The sequence below is a fragment of the Tachypleus tridentatus genome, chromosome 13 (genome assembly GCF_004210375.1).
Source record: "Tachypleus tridentatus isolate NWPU-2018 chromosome 13, ASM421037v1, whole genome shotgun sequence".
Taxonomy (NCBI): domain Eukaryota; kingdom Metazoa; phylum Arthropoda; class Merostomata; order Xiphosura; family Limulidae; genus Tachypleus; species Tachypleus tridentatus.
Window position 1 is genome coordinate 135,624,867 of NC_134837.1, and position 15,563 is coordinate 135,640,429.

Here is a 15,563-nt window from a genome sequence, read left to right on the forward strand (position 1 = left end):
ACTTCTCTTAAGGTATTCTATCCTTGAGAGAATGTGGGGGCAATGTCACCCATGTCCACTATGGAAATTTGATCTACGTCAGTGGATCATTCATCATCTGTCAATCAATTTAAATATTAACAGTTTATTTGTAGAATATTTTTAAACTAACTTTGTTTTCAAATTTGCAGTACTTTCCTTTATTTTCTTACAATTTTGAGTAGACCAGTTAAAGTTGTAATGAAATGTCACAAGCTGGTATACTTCTGAGACAAAAGTTTTATAAATCTGATTTTTAGAACTTCTTTAGCTTGTAGCTATGCAAGAAGCAGTGTACTGTATTAAAAGGTAGCATTTAATATGTATTACTATTTATTTACCTTCTTCATATGGCTTGTGTTGTAATAAACTGTACCATTAAAAGAGCTTTCACCTGTTTGATTCTGTGTTTTTAATTTTCATGTGAGCTTGTTGTGATTCACAATAACAATAGTTTGATTAAAGTTTTAAAACCTGTGGATCATTGTTATAGTTCTAGCATTTGGTTTCATGACTTTGAACTATAATTAGCTAAAATATATAAATCAAAATCAACTTTGTTTTTGAAAATGTATTTCAACTTTCTCATCAAATTTTCTATAATTCTTTCTCATAAATGTGGACAAGAAATGTTTATAACAACAACAAACATTCAGTCATAAATAAGTCTTCAATGTGATCTGTGATATTAGTCTGTTAGTCCTGTTGTGTTATTGTATAACATTTATACAAATTAATTTCATTGAAAACAACATATATTATTAATTAATAAACATTTTCTTGTAGTCTTCAAGGTTTTATTACAGGTTTCTTAGCATCTCTATGGAATATGACTTGCATATACAGTTTTTATAGGGTTTTTTTAAGTGATTTAAAAAGAAAGAAGAGAGATTAAATCACTTTTACCATCTTCAGTGTTTAAATTCTATTAATCTACCGGAAAACATAGATTTTTCTGAAAACATATCTCCATTTACCAAGATGTTACCTGGTTTTGGTATTCTGTATCTTCTGTCAAACATTCTGTTTTGCTGTAATTCTTTATTTTTTTAGAAAATAACCAAACAATAAATACATTGTTAAAAACTGATTTATCACACACTTCTTTATGAGCCACAATATGTAAATTTTATGTTACTGAGTATCTTTGTGGAAAATATACCCCCTCTCCCACGTTTCTGTTTATTTTATTTATATTTTTTTTAAATAGTGAAACAGAATTTTTTAATGTGGTGAAAGGTTGTTGATGGGTATGTTTTTTTGCTTTTATTCTTAGTTACTATGGGGTTTCTAACGTAGAATTTATTATGCTGTTTAGAGTAAATGTCAGTGTCAAGGAGAGTGGTATTGAGTGTTTTTAATATGATACTATTGTAACTTTACATATGTTTGAATTATTGTTTTTGACATTTTTTGAAATAATTGATCAAAAGAAGGAAACTGATTTTAACTTAATTTTTTGTTAACATAACCTAAAAGGCAAAGTAAAAGTAAAGGAGTGACATGAAGGACAAATTTGGAATTTGTGGGTTTTGTTTTGGTCCTGCTTGTTCTTGAAACAGTATTTTGTAAGTGGGTGTATATCATGAGCATTGTATTTTATGCTTTTTTACAACAGTTGTTAACAGTTTGAGTATGAATAATATTGTACCACTTGTTGTACTGTTCATGAACTATCTGTTTGTTTAGCAAAGTTTAACAACTCAGGCATAAACTGAAAGTTAATGGAGTATGTGGATTTTTTTTTTCAATGAAAGTATTCACCATTATATTTGAATCATTGCACAAAATATTTAAAGATGTAGCACTTCCTAAACTAAATGTTGCACTGTTTGATCAAAGTATTTTATCATTGTCATGTTGCTCATTATTAGCCAAAAGGAATTATCATTAGATGACAGTATAAATGTACCAGTTCTCTTGGTGTTGGGGTCCATTCTTGGTATATTAATGAAGGTTAAGATGTTCATTGTTTTCCAACAAACTGAAGTTTTTCCATAAAGCCTTTGTTGTGGAAAACAGTACCTAGCTATTTGATTTATAATAATTAATGTGTATTGTATATGAAATTGTACATATTGCCTTTACTTGGTTCCAGGTTATTCACAGTATCTTCATGTACCATCAGAAGGGCTCTTAACGGGATTCATCAGGCACAAGTTTGACAGGCGTCACAAGTACCCATGTCCCATGTGTGGTAAACTCTTCAAGGAAAAACGATATTTGTGGCAGCATCTATCCATTCATTTACGGAAGGTGTCAGCTTTTAAAGTTTAAATTTTGCTTGAGAACTTGGGTTGGTGGGGGAACTGAGGAAGGGAAGTTCTAGTTAGTGAAAATTAGTGCAGGTATATGGAATTTTCAAACAAAAGCCAGAAATTTCATAATTCACATCATAAAGAAGCTCTCTGAGCATTGGTGGTGTTCTGAAAAGATGCTGATTTCAGAACATAATTGTAGTTCTCCCTACTGTCAGCTGCTGTGAACTCATTTATTTACACCTTTGCTGGTGTTTAATCACATCCGCAGTAGGTTGTTTTAAATAGTAATATTGTGATAGTGTCAACTTATTTATGTATATTTTCACCAGTGTTTAATTATAGCTACCATAAATTCTTTAAAATTATAATACTGTGATAGCATGAACTGATTTATTTATACTTTCACTGGTGTTAACTCATACTTGCAATGAGTTCTTTAAAATAATAATACTATGGTTTTGTGAATGTCTTTATTTATATCTTTACTGGTGTTTATTCATACCTGTCATAAGTTCTTTAAAATAATAATACTGCAAATGTGTAAATATCTTTAGTTATATCTGAACTGGTGTTAAATCATACTTGCCATAAGTTCTTTAAAATAATAATGCTGTTATTGTGTGAACTATATATCTTCACTAGTGTTTAATCACACCTGCAGTACATTCTTTAAAATAATAATGTTGTTATTGTGTGAACTATATATCTTCACTAGTGTTTAATCACACCTGCAGTATATTCTTTAAAATAATAATACTGTTGGTGGTATGAAATGTTATATTAATAAATTATCCGTCCAATATATCTAATTTTTGTATTTCAAGTAAAACTGTAAGTCTAGCAGTATTCTAACTGTGTTAAACCATTCCTTGTGTTTCTCAAAAAAAACAAAAAAACAATTTAATTTCATCACTTTAATTGTGTAATTTTCTTTGTATGTGAAAAAAACTGATTAACTAGTACTGTGCAATAAACTGTCATTTTAATTCACCATGGCTTTAGATGTTTTGAAGGAAAAGTAACCATTTTTTTAATGTAGCAAGTTATGACTTTCTCTCCTTTTGTTAGTTAATATAAATCATTTACTTTGAAATAGAATTAGCTATTTGCAAAGTTGCAGTTTGCTAAATATATAAATTACATTTGAGATAACTTTTGTCTCATTATCCAGCCCAGCTAATGAGCTCTGGTCTTGAATAAAACCTTTCCTAAGATGTTTGTTTACATCTCTGATTTGAAATACAAACTGGAGAAATTAATAGGATTGTGAAAAAAATCTAAAGCTTACAAAATATTTATTACAAATGTTATTATTAGTTGTTTTATTTTTCCACTGATTTTCAGAATGTAGTACACTGCTGTATTTAAAGGCATAATGATAGAATTCTATTTTAGTTTATTGAGATGTTTGTAATTGTGTTCACACAAGAACATTCAATGAATACCCACTGATAGTGGATTATGGTTTCAGTTTTTTCTTATATATTCTATATAGTTAAGTTTGTAATTGTGAATAATAACTTCATAATGTAAACATAAATCACTGTTTTTTTTAAGTTGTACTAAATCTACTTTTTTTTGGTAAAGTGAAATTATTTGAAAAGGAAATAAAATCCACTAACAACCCTGCCAGTTTTGATGTAGTATAGGCACATTACATTCTCTGTATGCAGTTAAATAATATATATTAGATTTCATATAGTTATATTGTTTGTTATTAATTGTTTAACACTAGAGTTAGTAAATTTATATTTTAGAGGGATTTTATTTAAAATTGTTTTCTTTTTAGAATTAACCAAATTAATCATACTTGTAAAAGTTTTTGGTTTTTATTTTTCACCAGAGTTGACATATTTGATTATATATACATTTTTGAGAAAGTTATTTGTAAGTGCAAAATAAATATTCTTCATTTAAGATACCCGTTGTAGTCCAACAAGACTAAAGTTTTATAGGCCTAGTGTACGTATGTGTATTAGATTTATGACTTGATAATTGCACTTAGAATAGCTGTTTACCTTTGAAGTTGCAGGATAGATTCATATATTAAGATATCCTTTAGCTCTTGCACCTATTCTAACAGTATGGAGGTTTTATATGGTGCAATGCAGGAATTGTAGTATGTGGGTTATATCAGAAGAACATCATTCACCTCATGCTTCTGGGAGTCATTTTCTATAACTAAAAGGTTTATGACATTAACATTTAACATGTATTTTTTTTTTACTCTGGCTAGTTGCTGCTTGAAGTTGTTACAGACTTATTGTGGACAGTATTTTCTCTCGTAGCTTGTTCTGTGAGTTATTTATGAAATTTTTCATATCACTAAAGTTCATTGCAAATTGTCAAATCTTTGGATGTTAGCACTATTTCAGGACAAGCTCTTCCTTTTCAAAATTTTCAGTGTTCTTATTTAGTTCCATTATGTCATATTTTATTATTTAAGACTTGTTTTTAAGTAATTAAGAGACTTTTAAAAAGTGCATTACTCTAAGCTGTTGACTCCTTCTATACTTGATTCCTTGATGCTCAGGAGGTCTTGGCAATGCTCACACATTTCATGCGATAAATTTAATTTGGAAACCAGAACAAATTCAAACCAACGTGTGGTCTGTGTTGATGTTGATGTAATAATGTTTACATACAAAGATAAACTAATACATTCAGATCATAAAACTAGATTTCTAATATAACTTTTAGTCTCATTTTTCACACAACTGTCACTAACAAGAGTTACAAACATCCATAAGAAATCTGAAACTTGACTGTTGTTTGATAGTAATTTAATTATAAATGTATTATATTAAATATTGGAATTTATCCATGGAGAATAATTATAAACAATGCAGCCAAACTATTTGCAGTGTATATTTGTTTAAATAGTTAAGCTGTTTGAAACTGTGAATTGAGGTATGTTGGTACATGTGGTATTTTGCAAAGTTTGGTGAAGCATTGGTTTAAGATATGAGTTTCATTTATTGAATAACAATGAAAGCCTTCAGATTATCAAATATTTGTTTATTCTTGTCAGGAAGGTAGTTTGTTTGTCTGAAGTAGTTTGATTCACATGATATTTGTTCTGTATTCTAGCCTTAGAAGATTTACAGCATCATTCTGAAGCATTTCCTAGTGGTTTTGTGAGGACACAGATTGAAGATCCACTCTGTTATCCTTGTCCTACCTGTGGCAAGTTATTTAAAGCAAAACGCAACTTGTGGCAACATAAACAGACACATGAAGCTGATGAACATCAATGTCCACATTGTAACATTAAAATCAAGTATAAACGTAATCTTCTCCGACATTTACAGTCAGGATGCAAGCGTAGCATTGTGGCCACATGGTAAATACAGGTGAATAGTGAAGAAGTGAAACTAAATAAATGAAAGTTTGAATTAAAATACTACAAATATATTTTATTCAAGTGTGCATATAATCAGGTACAAGATCTCCCATATTTGTTTTCTTTGTGATGTAACAGTGTAATTCACCTAGATTGTGTATATAACAAACTGACTGGAAATCTGCCTTTTAGTTATTGCCAGTCCAAATAAAGAAACCAATTATTTCCTAGTACACAGAAGTTTAGTAATGTTTTGTACTGTTGGTTGTCTTAAATGGTGTAGTCAGCTTAAAGACTGATTCATTTACATAGATAAAATAGAAATAAAGATTAGCTCTTGTTATTTATTTAAAAAGGTATATGTTGTTATTTTTTAAAAAGAAAGAAAGATATTGATACAAAACCCACTTAGGATAAAAATCTTTTTACACACAAATTCACCAACTTAAGTAAAACATTAATAACATTTGAACTGATACAACTGTAAGATCTTTTACATTTATCGAAATAAGGAGTGACATGAGAACTGATACATCTATTCAAGTATGGAGCCATGTGAGAACTGAAACAGTTATCGAAATATAAAAGTGATGTGAAAACTGATACAGCTATCCAGATAAGAAACAGTGTGAGATATGATACATCTATCCAAATAAGGAGCAGTGTGAGATATGATACAATTCTGATCATAAGAAATGGTGTAAATTCTAATACAGATTTCTTCAAAACAAGAAGTAATGTAAGGAGTAATACTATCTATGAAACAAATACAAATATAGGGACTGATACAGCTGTCTTTCAAACAAGGAGTGATGTATGGACTGATACAACTATCTATAGAATGAGTAGTAATAATGTAGGAACTGATGCAACTATCTATAAAATGAGTGGTAATAATGTAGGAACTGATACATCCATTTATGGAACAAAAGTGATGTTAGTACTGATTATAAATCAGGGTGTGAAGAAGTATGTCTGTTTGTATCAGACAGAGTAATGAAAACTGTTCATCCACAAGTGTACTGTATTATTAAAGATTCAACTGACAGTTTGAATTGCTTATTTCTGTTGCTAGTACATCTGACTTATCAATTTTCAAACAGTGCATGTCAGAAGCTTAGCATGATTGAAGTATTACTTTTAAAACATACTACATTTGAATGATATGCATTATGAGGGTAAAATAGAACTGAATATTCTGTATTATCACTAATTTCTTTTTTTTTTTTTTTCACCAGATCTCTGTCAAGAATGGATGTTGGACACATTATCTGAGTCTCCAATGATAAATCACAACAACAGCTTCTCATGTGACATGTGTCCAAAAGTCTTCAAGAGCAAAAAGTTTTTGATGCAGCATAAGGAGTTCCATGAAGATACAGTTCATGAATGTCCTTACTGCCACAGTACCTTTGTGTATAAAAGAAACCTTCAATATCACATGAAACGAATTTGTAAATATCGAATGTGTTGAACTAGAAGAAAAGAAAACAAACTTTCATATAGTGTATATCTATAAAACATGTTAGAGTGATCCATAATGGGAAGTTATTTTCAATCTATGTTATCATGTGATGATATAAATGTTTAAGTAGTGTTTAACATGTTACTGTTGCTACTTAAGTAACCAGTAATGACCATCTCTATAACATATCCTAAAGTGTATTTGTAGAAATGCATATAATAGCTGCATTTTGTATAGATGCTTTTGGTAGAGTAGTTGTGATAAACAGTGGTAGAATGAGCAGAAACTGATTAGTTCCTTGTGATACTTGTAGAGAAAGCCTCAGAGGACTAATTTGCAAAAGTAGAAAATAGAAAGGATGATATTTCAAAATACTTCAATCTTCCAGGTGGCATGCACTTGTTTTTGGAGGGATTTATACACCATCTGAGGTGTACATGGTGTGATTGTTTGGTGATTTTTGTATTGTAGATATTGGAATGATTGATGATTTGACCAATGGTAGACACAGACTGCTTATTTCAAGATCTGAGTTTCTTTTTATGTGATGACTTCATCATGTTGATATAGAAAAATTCCTCAAATTTTCTTGTTTTCTCAATTTAATTCGAGTTGACGAGTGTAGTTGTCTAGGTCTGTTTTATGTCCAGTCAACATGGCATATTCTACTAGGGTAAAATTCTGTGTTCTTATCAGTCTTGTGTGGTCTTTATGTTCTTTAATTCTACCTTAAAGTGTCTTTCAGTTTCTTCATTGTAGGTACGTTTACAGGAATGTTGTATTTTAATGTTCAGTGTCAGACGTTCTTTGTTTAGTGTTGACAAGGCCACAGACCTGAGAGTTTTGTGAGGTTTCTGGCAGCCATCAATTTTGAACCTTTTAGCTACATGTTTGATCTTCTCACTTAGTGTGTATACAAAAGGGAGGTAAGAAGGGTTGGTTTTGTTTTCCCCGGCTTTTGTATCAGTTTGCATTTTTATGCTCTTCAGACTGTTGGTGATGAGACTGGTAAGGGTACCTGGTGTCATGCTGAACAAGGCAGTTTGTGCCCATTTTATCTTTCTTTATTAGTAACTGCACTGTTATGAAGTGTAAACTTCTTGCATTGACATATTAGAAACACAAAATGTTTTGTACAATGGAACATTGAACAAGTGTACATTTGTCTAATATATTGTAATTACTTAAATTACCTATGTTAAGTATTGATTTGTATCATACTTAAACCACTTTCAAAGTATAAAATGTTGAAACTTTTGCTTTTCAAGTTTTGTACATTCACTAATTTCATAATTTGTTTTTGTAACTTTTTTCCAAAAATGAATTACTGTGTATAGTTTTTGAAAGAAACTATAAATGGTCATGTAATTTGAATAACATTGTGTTTTTTCTCATTTAAATATTTTTATCATGAATTTGATTATTATTGCTTGATTGATAAAAGTATTTACTTTCATGAAAATTTTTCATTGGAAGTTAATCTGGAAATGGTAATTTCCTAGTTTATAGAAATCTAGTTTTTTTCTATGGCTTCATTAAAGTTAATTCCTTAATGGTGGACCTTTGATTACATTTTACAGACATTAAGTACTGAAAGAGCTGAACAGTAATCATAAGTATGAGGTTTTTGATTTTTTACTCTTGAATGTACAAAAAGTCATTTGTACTCTAATTAACCTTGCTCAAGATTGTGAAAGTTTGAGATAGGATAAACCTATTTTAAGTAAAATGTTTTATGGAAGTAACTGACTGGTTTCATAGTATGAATTTTGAACTTCAATTTGGACTCTCAGTTTTATTAACTTGTTAGTTAAAGTGAAACATTTTTAGCTCATAAAGAATGCAAAACCCCCCCTCCATAACTATATGGAGGATTGCAGTTTCCAGTAACATAAGTTTTAATCAGTCTAGCTGAATTAGATTAGCAGTCTTTAAGAAACATGTATAAATTATTTTAAGTTAACCTGTATAATGTTCACTTATGATAAATGTATCTAATATATTCTTGTTTCAGGTCACAGGATGCATCCACCGCATCTCCTCAGCCTCCACCACATGGAAGGAAGGGAGTCAGCACTGTTATCAGGTCGAGCCAATGTTATGTCCTTACCTATTTGTCCTATCTGTGGAAAGTCTTTTAAAGCCAAACAAAACTTGAAACAACATATGCAGATCCATGGACAGAAACTGACGTGCACAGTGTGTCATGCAACCTTTAGGTTTAAGTCCAGTCTCTTTAGACACCAGCGCAGATTTTGTCCTGTCCGCCGGCTGAGAGAGTAAACGAACTATGCATTATCGTGAAGTTTTACCTTTAGTGGTGTAAATTAGAGGTTGAAGAAAGTTGTAGAGAAATAGTTATTCTTGTGTAGGATTTTTTTATCTGTGATGGTAATAGCCCACAAATCCATTTAGCTTTTTGTTACAGTATAGCATCAGTTTAGTTACTAATGAAACAAGTCTTTTTTTGGCTAATGAGGAACAAATACCTGAGTAAGAAGGCATATGTTTGGTAAATATTTAGATAATTTGTTTGTTTTTATATTTCAATATTTTGCTCTAACTATTAGCAATTTCCCAGGCTGTTTTATGAGATACAGACTGTGTAGTTGTTTGTTGGCTTGAAAAGCATTTGATTGTTTTGTGAACTGTGATTCTTGTTAGAGAGGTTGTAGTTTAAGAGACTAATCATGTCAGGTTATTGTGCAGTAGTTGACCATTAAGCAGACAGAGGAAATAAAAGAATTACAAAAAAAGAGAGAGAGAGAGAAAAATGGGGGTCTATATCCTACAGATAAATAGCCAGTAGAATACTGATAGTTATGGTAAAAGTAAGTAGCTATTTGCGTAATATTTTTTGTATATTGAAAGCAATGTGATAAAGATAGATATTTTTAAAAGGCCTTATGTGTGGCTCTGAAAGCAGGTAACTTAGTGATCTGATGAGGGTTAACAAAATGGTTATTACTTTAAGATTGTAAATAATTAGTTTTAATTTTATTCTAGTATGCAGTAGGTGAGAAATGTGTATGATGTTTCTTTTGTTTTTGTATATTTAATACATGTGTGTGTATCTATCAGATGTGTGTAGGCTGTCTTTAACATTAATAAACTGATGTACAAAATATGTTTCACCTTGATTTTCTCAATTCTTTTGTTTTAGATTCCTTGCTGTTCTTGTTTGTTTTTGGACTAAAAGTAAATGATGGTTTATATCCTGGAATATGACACTATTAGTTCAGTGGAAAACTTAATGGTTTAATATAATGCTAAAAATTGGGTTTTGATGTCTGTGATGGACACAGTAAATTTTATTAGTTTTCCACATAGATACAAGTAAAACTGGAAGATATATTTATGTTGCATTTTTTGTACACTAATGTGCCTACCAAATGTTTGTAAAAGATTAAACATAAATATGGCATTTACACTGATGTTTCTATGAAGTGTTTATGACATATTAAGTATAGCATTCACACTAATGTCACTACCAAGCATTAATAACAGATTAAACATGGTAAACATATCATTGTACCGACCAAGTGTTAACAAATTAAACACAATAAGTGTTTATAAAAGATTAAGTGTAATGAAATATCTTTTTAATTTCAGGCAAATTCATTTCACACATGGGCCTTGCTTGCTCAAGTGTAAAGACAACTTCTGGTAGTTTAAGTAATATATTGGATCTTGCTATTTTTAAATTGTTTTTTTTAGGCATTTCTTTCTATTTTACAATAATCACAGTTAAGGTGAAGTAATCTTTCTTCCTTATGTGAAATTAACTTGGACTGTTCAGATGTGTCATGATAAAGAAAAGAGACAATCTGCACTAATAACCAAAAACATGTGATACACTTTCTCATTTCAGTGTAAGCTCAGGTTATTTTGTATCCACAAGTATACTAACATTACAAGAGTAGCTACTTAAGTTAGTTAAAGGAATGATGTTTTATTTGTGTTCAGTCATTTGTGTGGACATTAGCAAATCGTGACAACTGAGACAATTTGTTGTTTATCCCACCAAATCTTATTTGGTCCATGAAGAGAATATTAATAACATCTAGACTGTCGATCATAGAATTGTTGATAAGAAGTCAGGACTGCTGATATCAGTTTGAGACTGGTGATGATATGTTAGAACTGTTGATATAATTTTCATGGCTGTTTTTAAGAAGTAGATTTCTTGCTGTAATTTATCTGAATTTATTCAACAACTGCTCTTCTGGAACAAGAAATGTTTATATTTTGTTCCTTTGTCTTAATGTTACTGTTTGTTAAAGTCATTCTTTTGAACAGCCCATTTTTACTCTGCAGTTTTGGGATTTTAGTGCTGTCATTACTTATGCTTCCCAAATTCTGTAGCCACTTAAAGGACCATATTTCATCTCATTGTTGTGCTTATTGTGGTGATGGGAGTGTATCTTTCACAGTTAAGTTGTTGAATTAAGTGGAAATCTTGTTAATTGTTTCTTTATGCCCAAATGTTGTAGCTTTGTTACATGAGAATGTAAAACTTGGACATTATCCCATAGAAGAAGAAGCAAGGGCAGGCTTGCTAGTGCTGAAGTTGGGCTAAAATGTGCCTCAGCCTCCCCTCAGACCTGATGAGAAGTGTTTACTGTTATAGTTGCTTACTTGTTACTAACTGCCATTACATATGTCTGCAAGATCTCTCTCATTTGGCAGACAGTGTGCTTTTCTTTCAATACAAAGGCTGAACTTTGTCATTCAAATATTTGCTGCTAAATCTATCTCGTTTCTTTTGTTAACTAACTAACGTAAGCTCCTCTCCAAGGAGGATTGTCAAATTTACTTTTGGTTCATTGACTTAACATGTCTGTTTACAAGCTGGTTCAATCTGTACCTGATGATGCTTTACTGGTGAAACTGTGGTCAAATTATTGAAATATTTATAATACATGCAGTTGTCATTGTTTTACTCAGTTCTTAAGACATACTCTTATGTAAAATCACATTGATAATAATTATTTTAATAATAATTTCTTGTTATGTCTTCTCTTGTTTGTAAAGATTTAAAGAAATTTGTGCAATGCTTTAGAAAACATTTTTGACAAATTTTTATGGATTGACTGACTGGAGCATAAATGTGATTCATTTCCATCTCTCTGACAAGACTTTTGGAGATATTTTGTTAACCTGAAGATGACCTAGGATGGTCGAAACATTGTTCTCTACTTATTAATAAAAGTGTTAATACCCATGCCAGCCATTCTAAGATACATTTTTATTTCAAGAGGGGTTCTCTTCATTAAGCATATTACTGTCGAACTGAGCAGATGCAGTTCATGAAACTCTTTTGGTCCAAATTCTTGCAAAATAAGAAAATATTTTCCTGGTGTTCAGAATTGTTTGTCATATTTTTAGATTTTGTGAACATTGTAATTTTATTGTGTATATGTTTATGAAGCGAAGTACTGTATGCCATGTTTGCATTTAAAATTTGTGTTAAGCAAAGTCAAAACACTTGATAGGGTTAGCTAAAAATTATTTTTATTTTACTTTTGGCTTGAATCCTTTAGCATTATTTGCTTAAACACCAAAAATATAGAAAAGTAAAACAAAATTCATAAAAGTATCAATATATTGATGTACTTGTTTATTACTTTCAGCTAGAAACATTGTGCTTTTTATGTGTTTAGCAGTAACTTGATTTTGATGCTTATTTTCATTTTGAGCTGCAGATGCTTTGCATATGACATCACAGAACTTCTTGTTTCATTAAACTTTGCCATATATGGTATCAGATGTTTTCCTTTTAACACTACATCAGTACAGGGTTCATTGTTTTTAGCATGTGAAACAGATACAAATTTCAATGGCTTTTTAATTTATCAGTAGATTTATTGTTATTAATGTTACTGAGATGTTTTATTGCACCAGATAATGTGATGTGAGAAAAGAGATTTGTCACTTTCCATCTCAGATGAATATAAGCACTTGATGCCCAATATGGCAGAGTGCATTATAGACTACATGAATTTGTAACTTAAGTGTAAAACCCCTACATCATCCTTGAAAGAAAATCTATTTCCCAGTGACTATAAAGCATTGGAATCTGAATTGATGGCTTTGTTCTTTTGTTTTTAATAAACATGTAAATAGATAGATATTCATGTATAGTTGTTATTTTTCATATTTTAAACTTGTTTCTAGTTAAACTGAAGTAACAGAGTATGAATATCTTGGTCATAGTAAAATCAGTTATTGGTGTGGAATTAGTAATATTGTGTTACTTTATTGGTTTAATTCACTTATGAATACTTTTTCATAGATCTAGAAAACACAAATTCCATATTTAATTAGTATACATACCTAGAATAGGAACAAAACATAGTCAGCTGATTTGTTCGTGGATGGGTTTTGAACTATTTATTATAATTTAAAGTACTTTTGCATGTTCCATACCTGCATCTTGTATTTAAACAAGTGGAGGATGGCATTTATTCTAAGATTCTGTTCTAGCAAAGTTTTGAATTGTTTCTGCTTGTCTTGTATGAGTGATTATAAATCAACCACAGTTTAGTGTCAGTATACAAGAGTGAATTGGGTTAAACAATACTGAAAAATGGAAGTGTCAGTCTTAAGTACAAAATATGGTTACATTTGATATATATAAACTTAGTGATATGTTTTAATGTTCTCGCAGTACATCCTTAGACGTTTCAAGGAGTTAAAAGGGTTATGTTCAGTAGTTGTCATATGATTTTGTGTATTAAACTTGTATGAGATAGTCTTGTCACATCACTGAAGTGGTCAAATCACCATGCTTTTATTTTCTAATTGGTCTCTCAGATAAGTGTAGTTGTCACATAATATGAATTATGTGGAGCATGATTTCTCACACATTAGTGCTATGATGAATAAGTTTGTTATTTATCTGTAATATGTTGTTTTCAGTCTACTATTGCTGTATGTAAAGAAAGCTATTTTTTTTTATTCTGGGAAGTCCCTAACTATATAACAAAATATGAAATGTTAGTGGTATTCTGTAGCTAGAGTTTGTTAGTGTGTTCCTTCAGAATCTCATTAATAAGACTATAAAATATTCTGTAACCAGTGTTTGTCACTGTGTTCCATCATAATCTCATTAATAACATCATAAAATATTCTGTAATGAGTGTTTGTCACTGTGCTCCATCAGAATTTCATTAATAAGACCATAAAATATTCTGTAACCAGTGTTTGTCACTGTGTTCTATCAGAATCTCATTAATAACATCATAAAATATTCTGTAACCAGTGTTTGTCACTGTGTTCCATCAGAATCATATTATAATGTGAATGTAGTAATTTGACTCATTTTTATGACTCCAATTAAATAATTCTTGTGAATTAATTGAAGTTAAGAATATTTTGATTGATTAATTCACATTAGTAGTTGTTTTATTCTGTGTTTCTCTTAATTTTAAATGTCTAGGTGTGTGTGTGTGTGTATACATATACACAACTACAGATCTGTTGCTTATATTATAGTATGTATTATAACCTGAAATGACAAGAATTTAGAGCTGTTTATTTAGTTGAATACTATAGAAATTGGAGACTTGAGTTAGTACTGTGTGTAGTGTATATTATGTTGTGGAAGATAAAAAAGAAAGTTATTTTTTAAAACAAGGTAGTCATAACAATGTAGTTAACTCTGTTTTTAAAAATAAAGTGTAATGTGATGAAAGACACAAACATCTTTCATGAAGAAATAGTGCTAATAAACCTGCCATTATATCGTTAACACAAAAATGTTTTGTTGTGGCTAGGTACAGTAATGTTATAGTATTTTTGAAATTTTGTTTTGTATATGTGTGAGGGTGTAATTGAATAATGTAGAGGAACTCATGGTTTTCTAGATTGTTTTCTCCATGTCTAGGAAATTGTATGACTCATGCCTCTATTTCAGAAGTGGAATTCTTGCTGAAGGAATAAGTTACTTAGAATTAAACTAGGTTATAAAAGTTTTATGCATGCTATAAAAATATTCAAACTTGATAATAAATACAATTTTGAAAATGATTTAGTACACATCATTCACTAAATGTCTTCAGCATGATGTCTTGAGGAAAAACAAATTGTAACCACAATAAAAGTCACTTGTAGTGGTATTGAAAGCTTCATTTAGCTAACCATGTATTGTTCATATTTTAGGTCTTTGGATTTCAACAGATTTTCCAAATGTAACTAGAGTAGGACAGAGAGAAGTATTTTCTTGTGACAAATGTACGAAAGTATTCAAAGCAAAAGAAAACCTAAGGCAGCATAGGGAGTTCCATGATAGGATTAATCATGCATGTCCACACTGTCATCGTAACTTTTCATACAAGAGAAATCTGTGGTATCACATGAAACATGTCTGTAAATACCGAGGATTTGAAGACTGAAAACCTGTGATATCATATGAAACATCAAGGTCTTGAAAATTGAAAATGTAGAATGAAAATCTATGGTATTGTGTAACAGA

General features: G+C 30.4%; 1 protein-coding gene across 14 annotated transcripts in view; it reads left to right on the forward strand.

Annotated features, from left to right (window-relative positions):
• LOC143239034 (zinc finger and BTB domain-containing protein 41-like) overlaps positions 1-10,216 on the forward strand; it is a 42,394-nt gene extending 32,178 nt beyond the window's left edge. For 4 of the 14 annotated variants that reach the window (XR_013020925.1, XR_013020928.1, XR_013020926.1 and 1 more), the window contains 5 exons: positions 2,117-2,274; positions 4,516-4,575; positions 5,370-5,632; positions 6,861-7,076; positions 9,102-10,216. Coding sequence is in view for 8 of the 14 variants with exons in the window: in XM_076479799.1 (XP_076335914.1) it covers positions 5,514-5,622; positions 6,861-7,076; positions 9,102-9,370 (594 nt within the window). In the remaining 6 variants the exon portion in view is untranslated. Of the gene's footprint in view, positions 1-2,116; positions 2,547-4,515; positions 4,576-5,369; positions 5,853-6,860; positions 7,077-9,101 lie in introns of those variants that run through there. The other 10 variants (XM_076479799.1, XM_076479801.1, XR_013020929.1 and 7 more) reach the window with 9 other exon arrangements.
• The last annotated feature ends 5,347 nt before the right edge of the window (positions 10,217-15,563 follow it).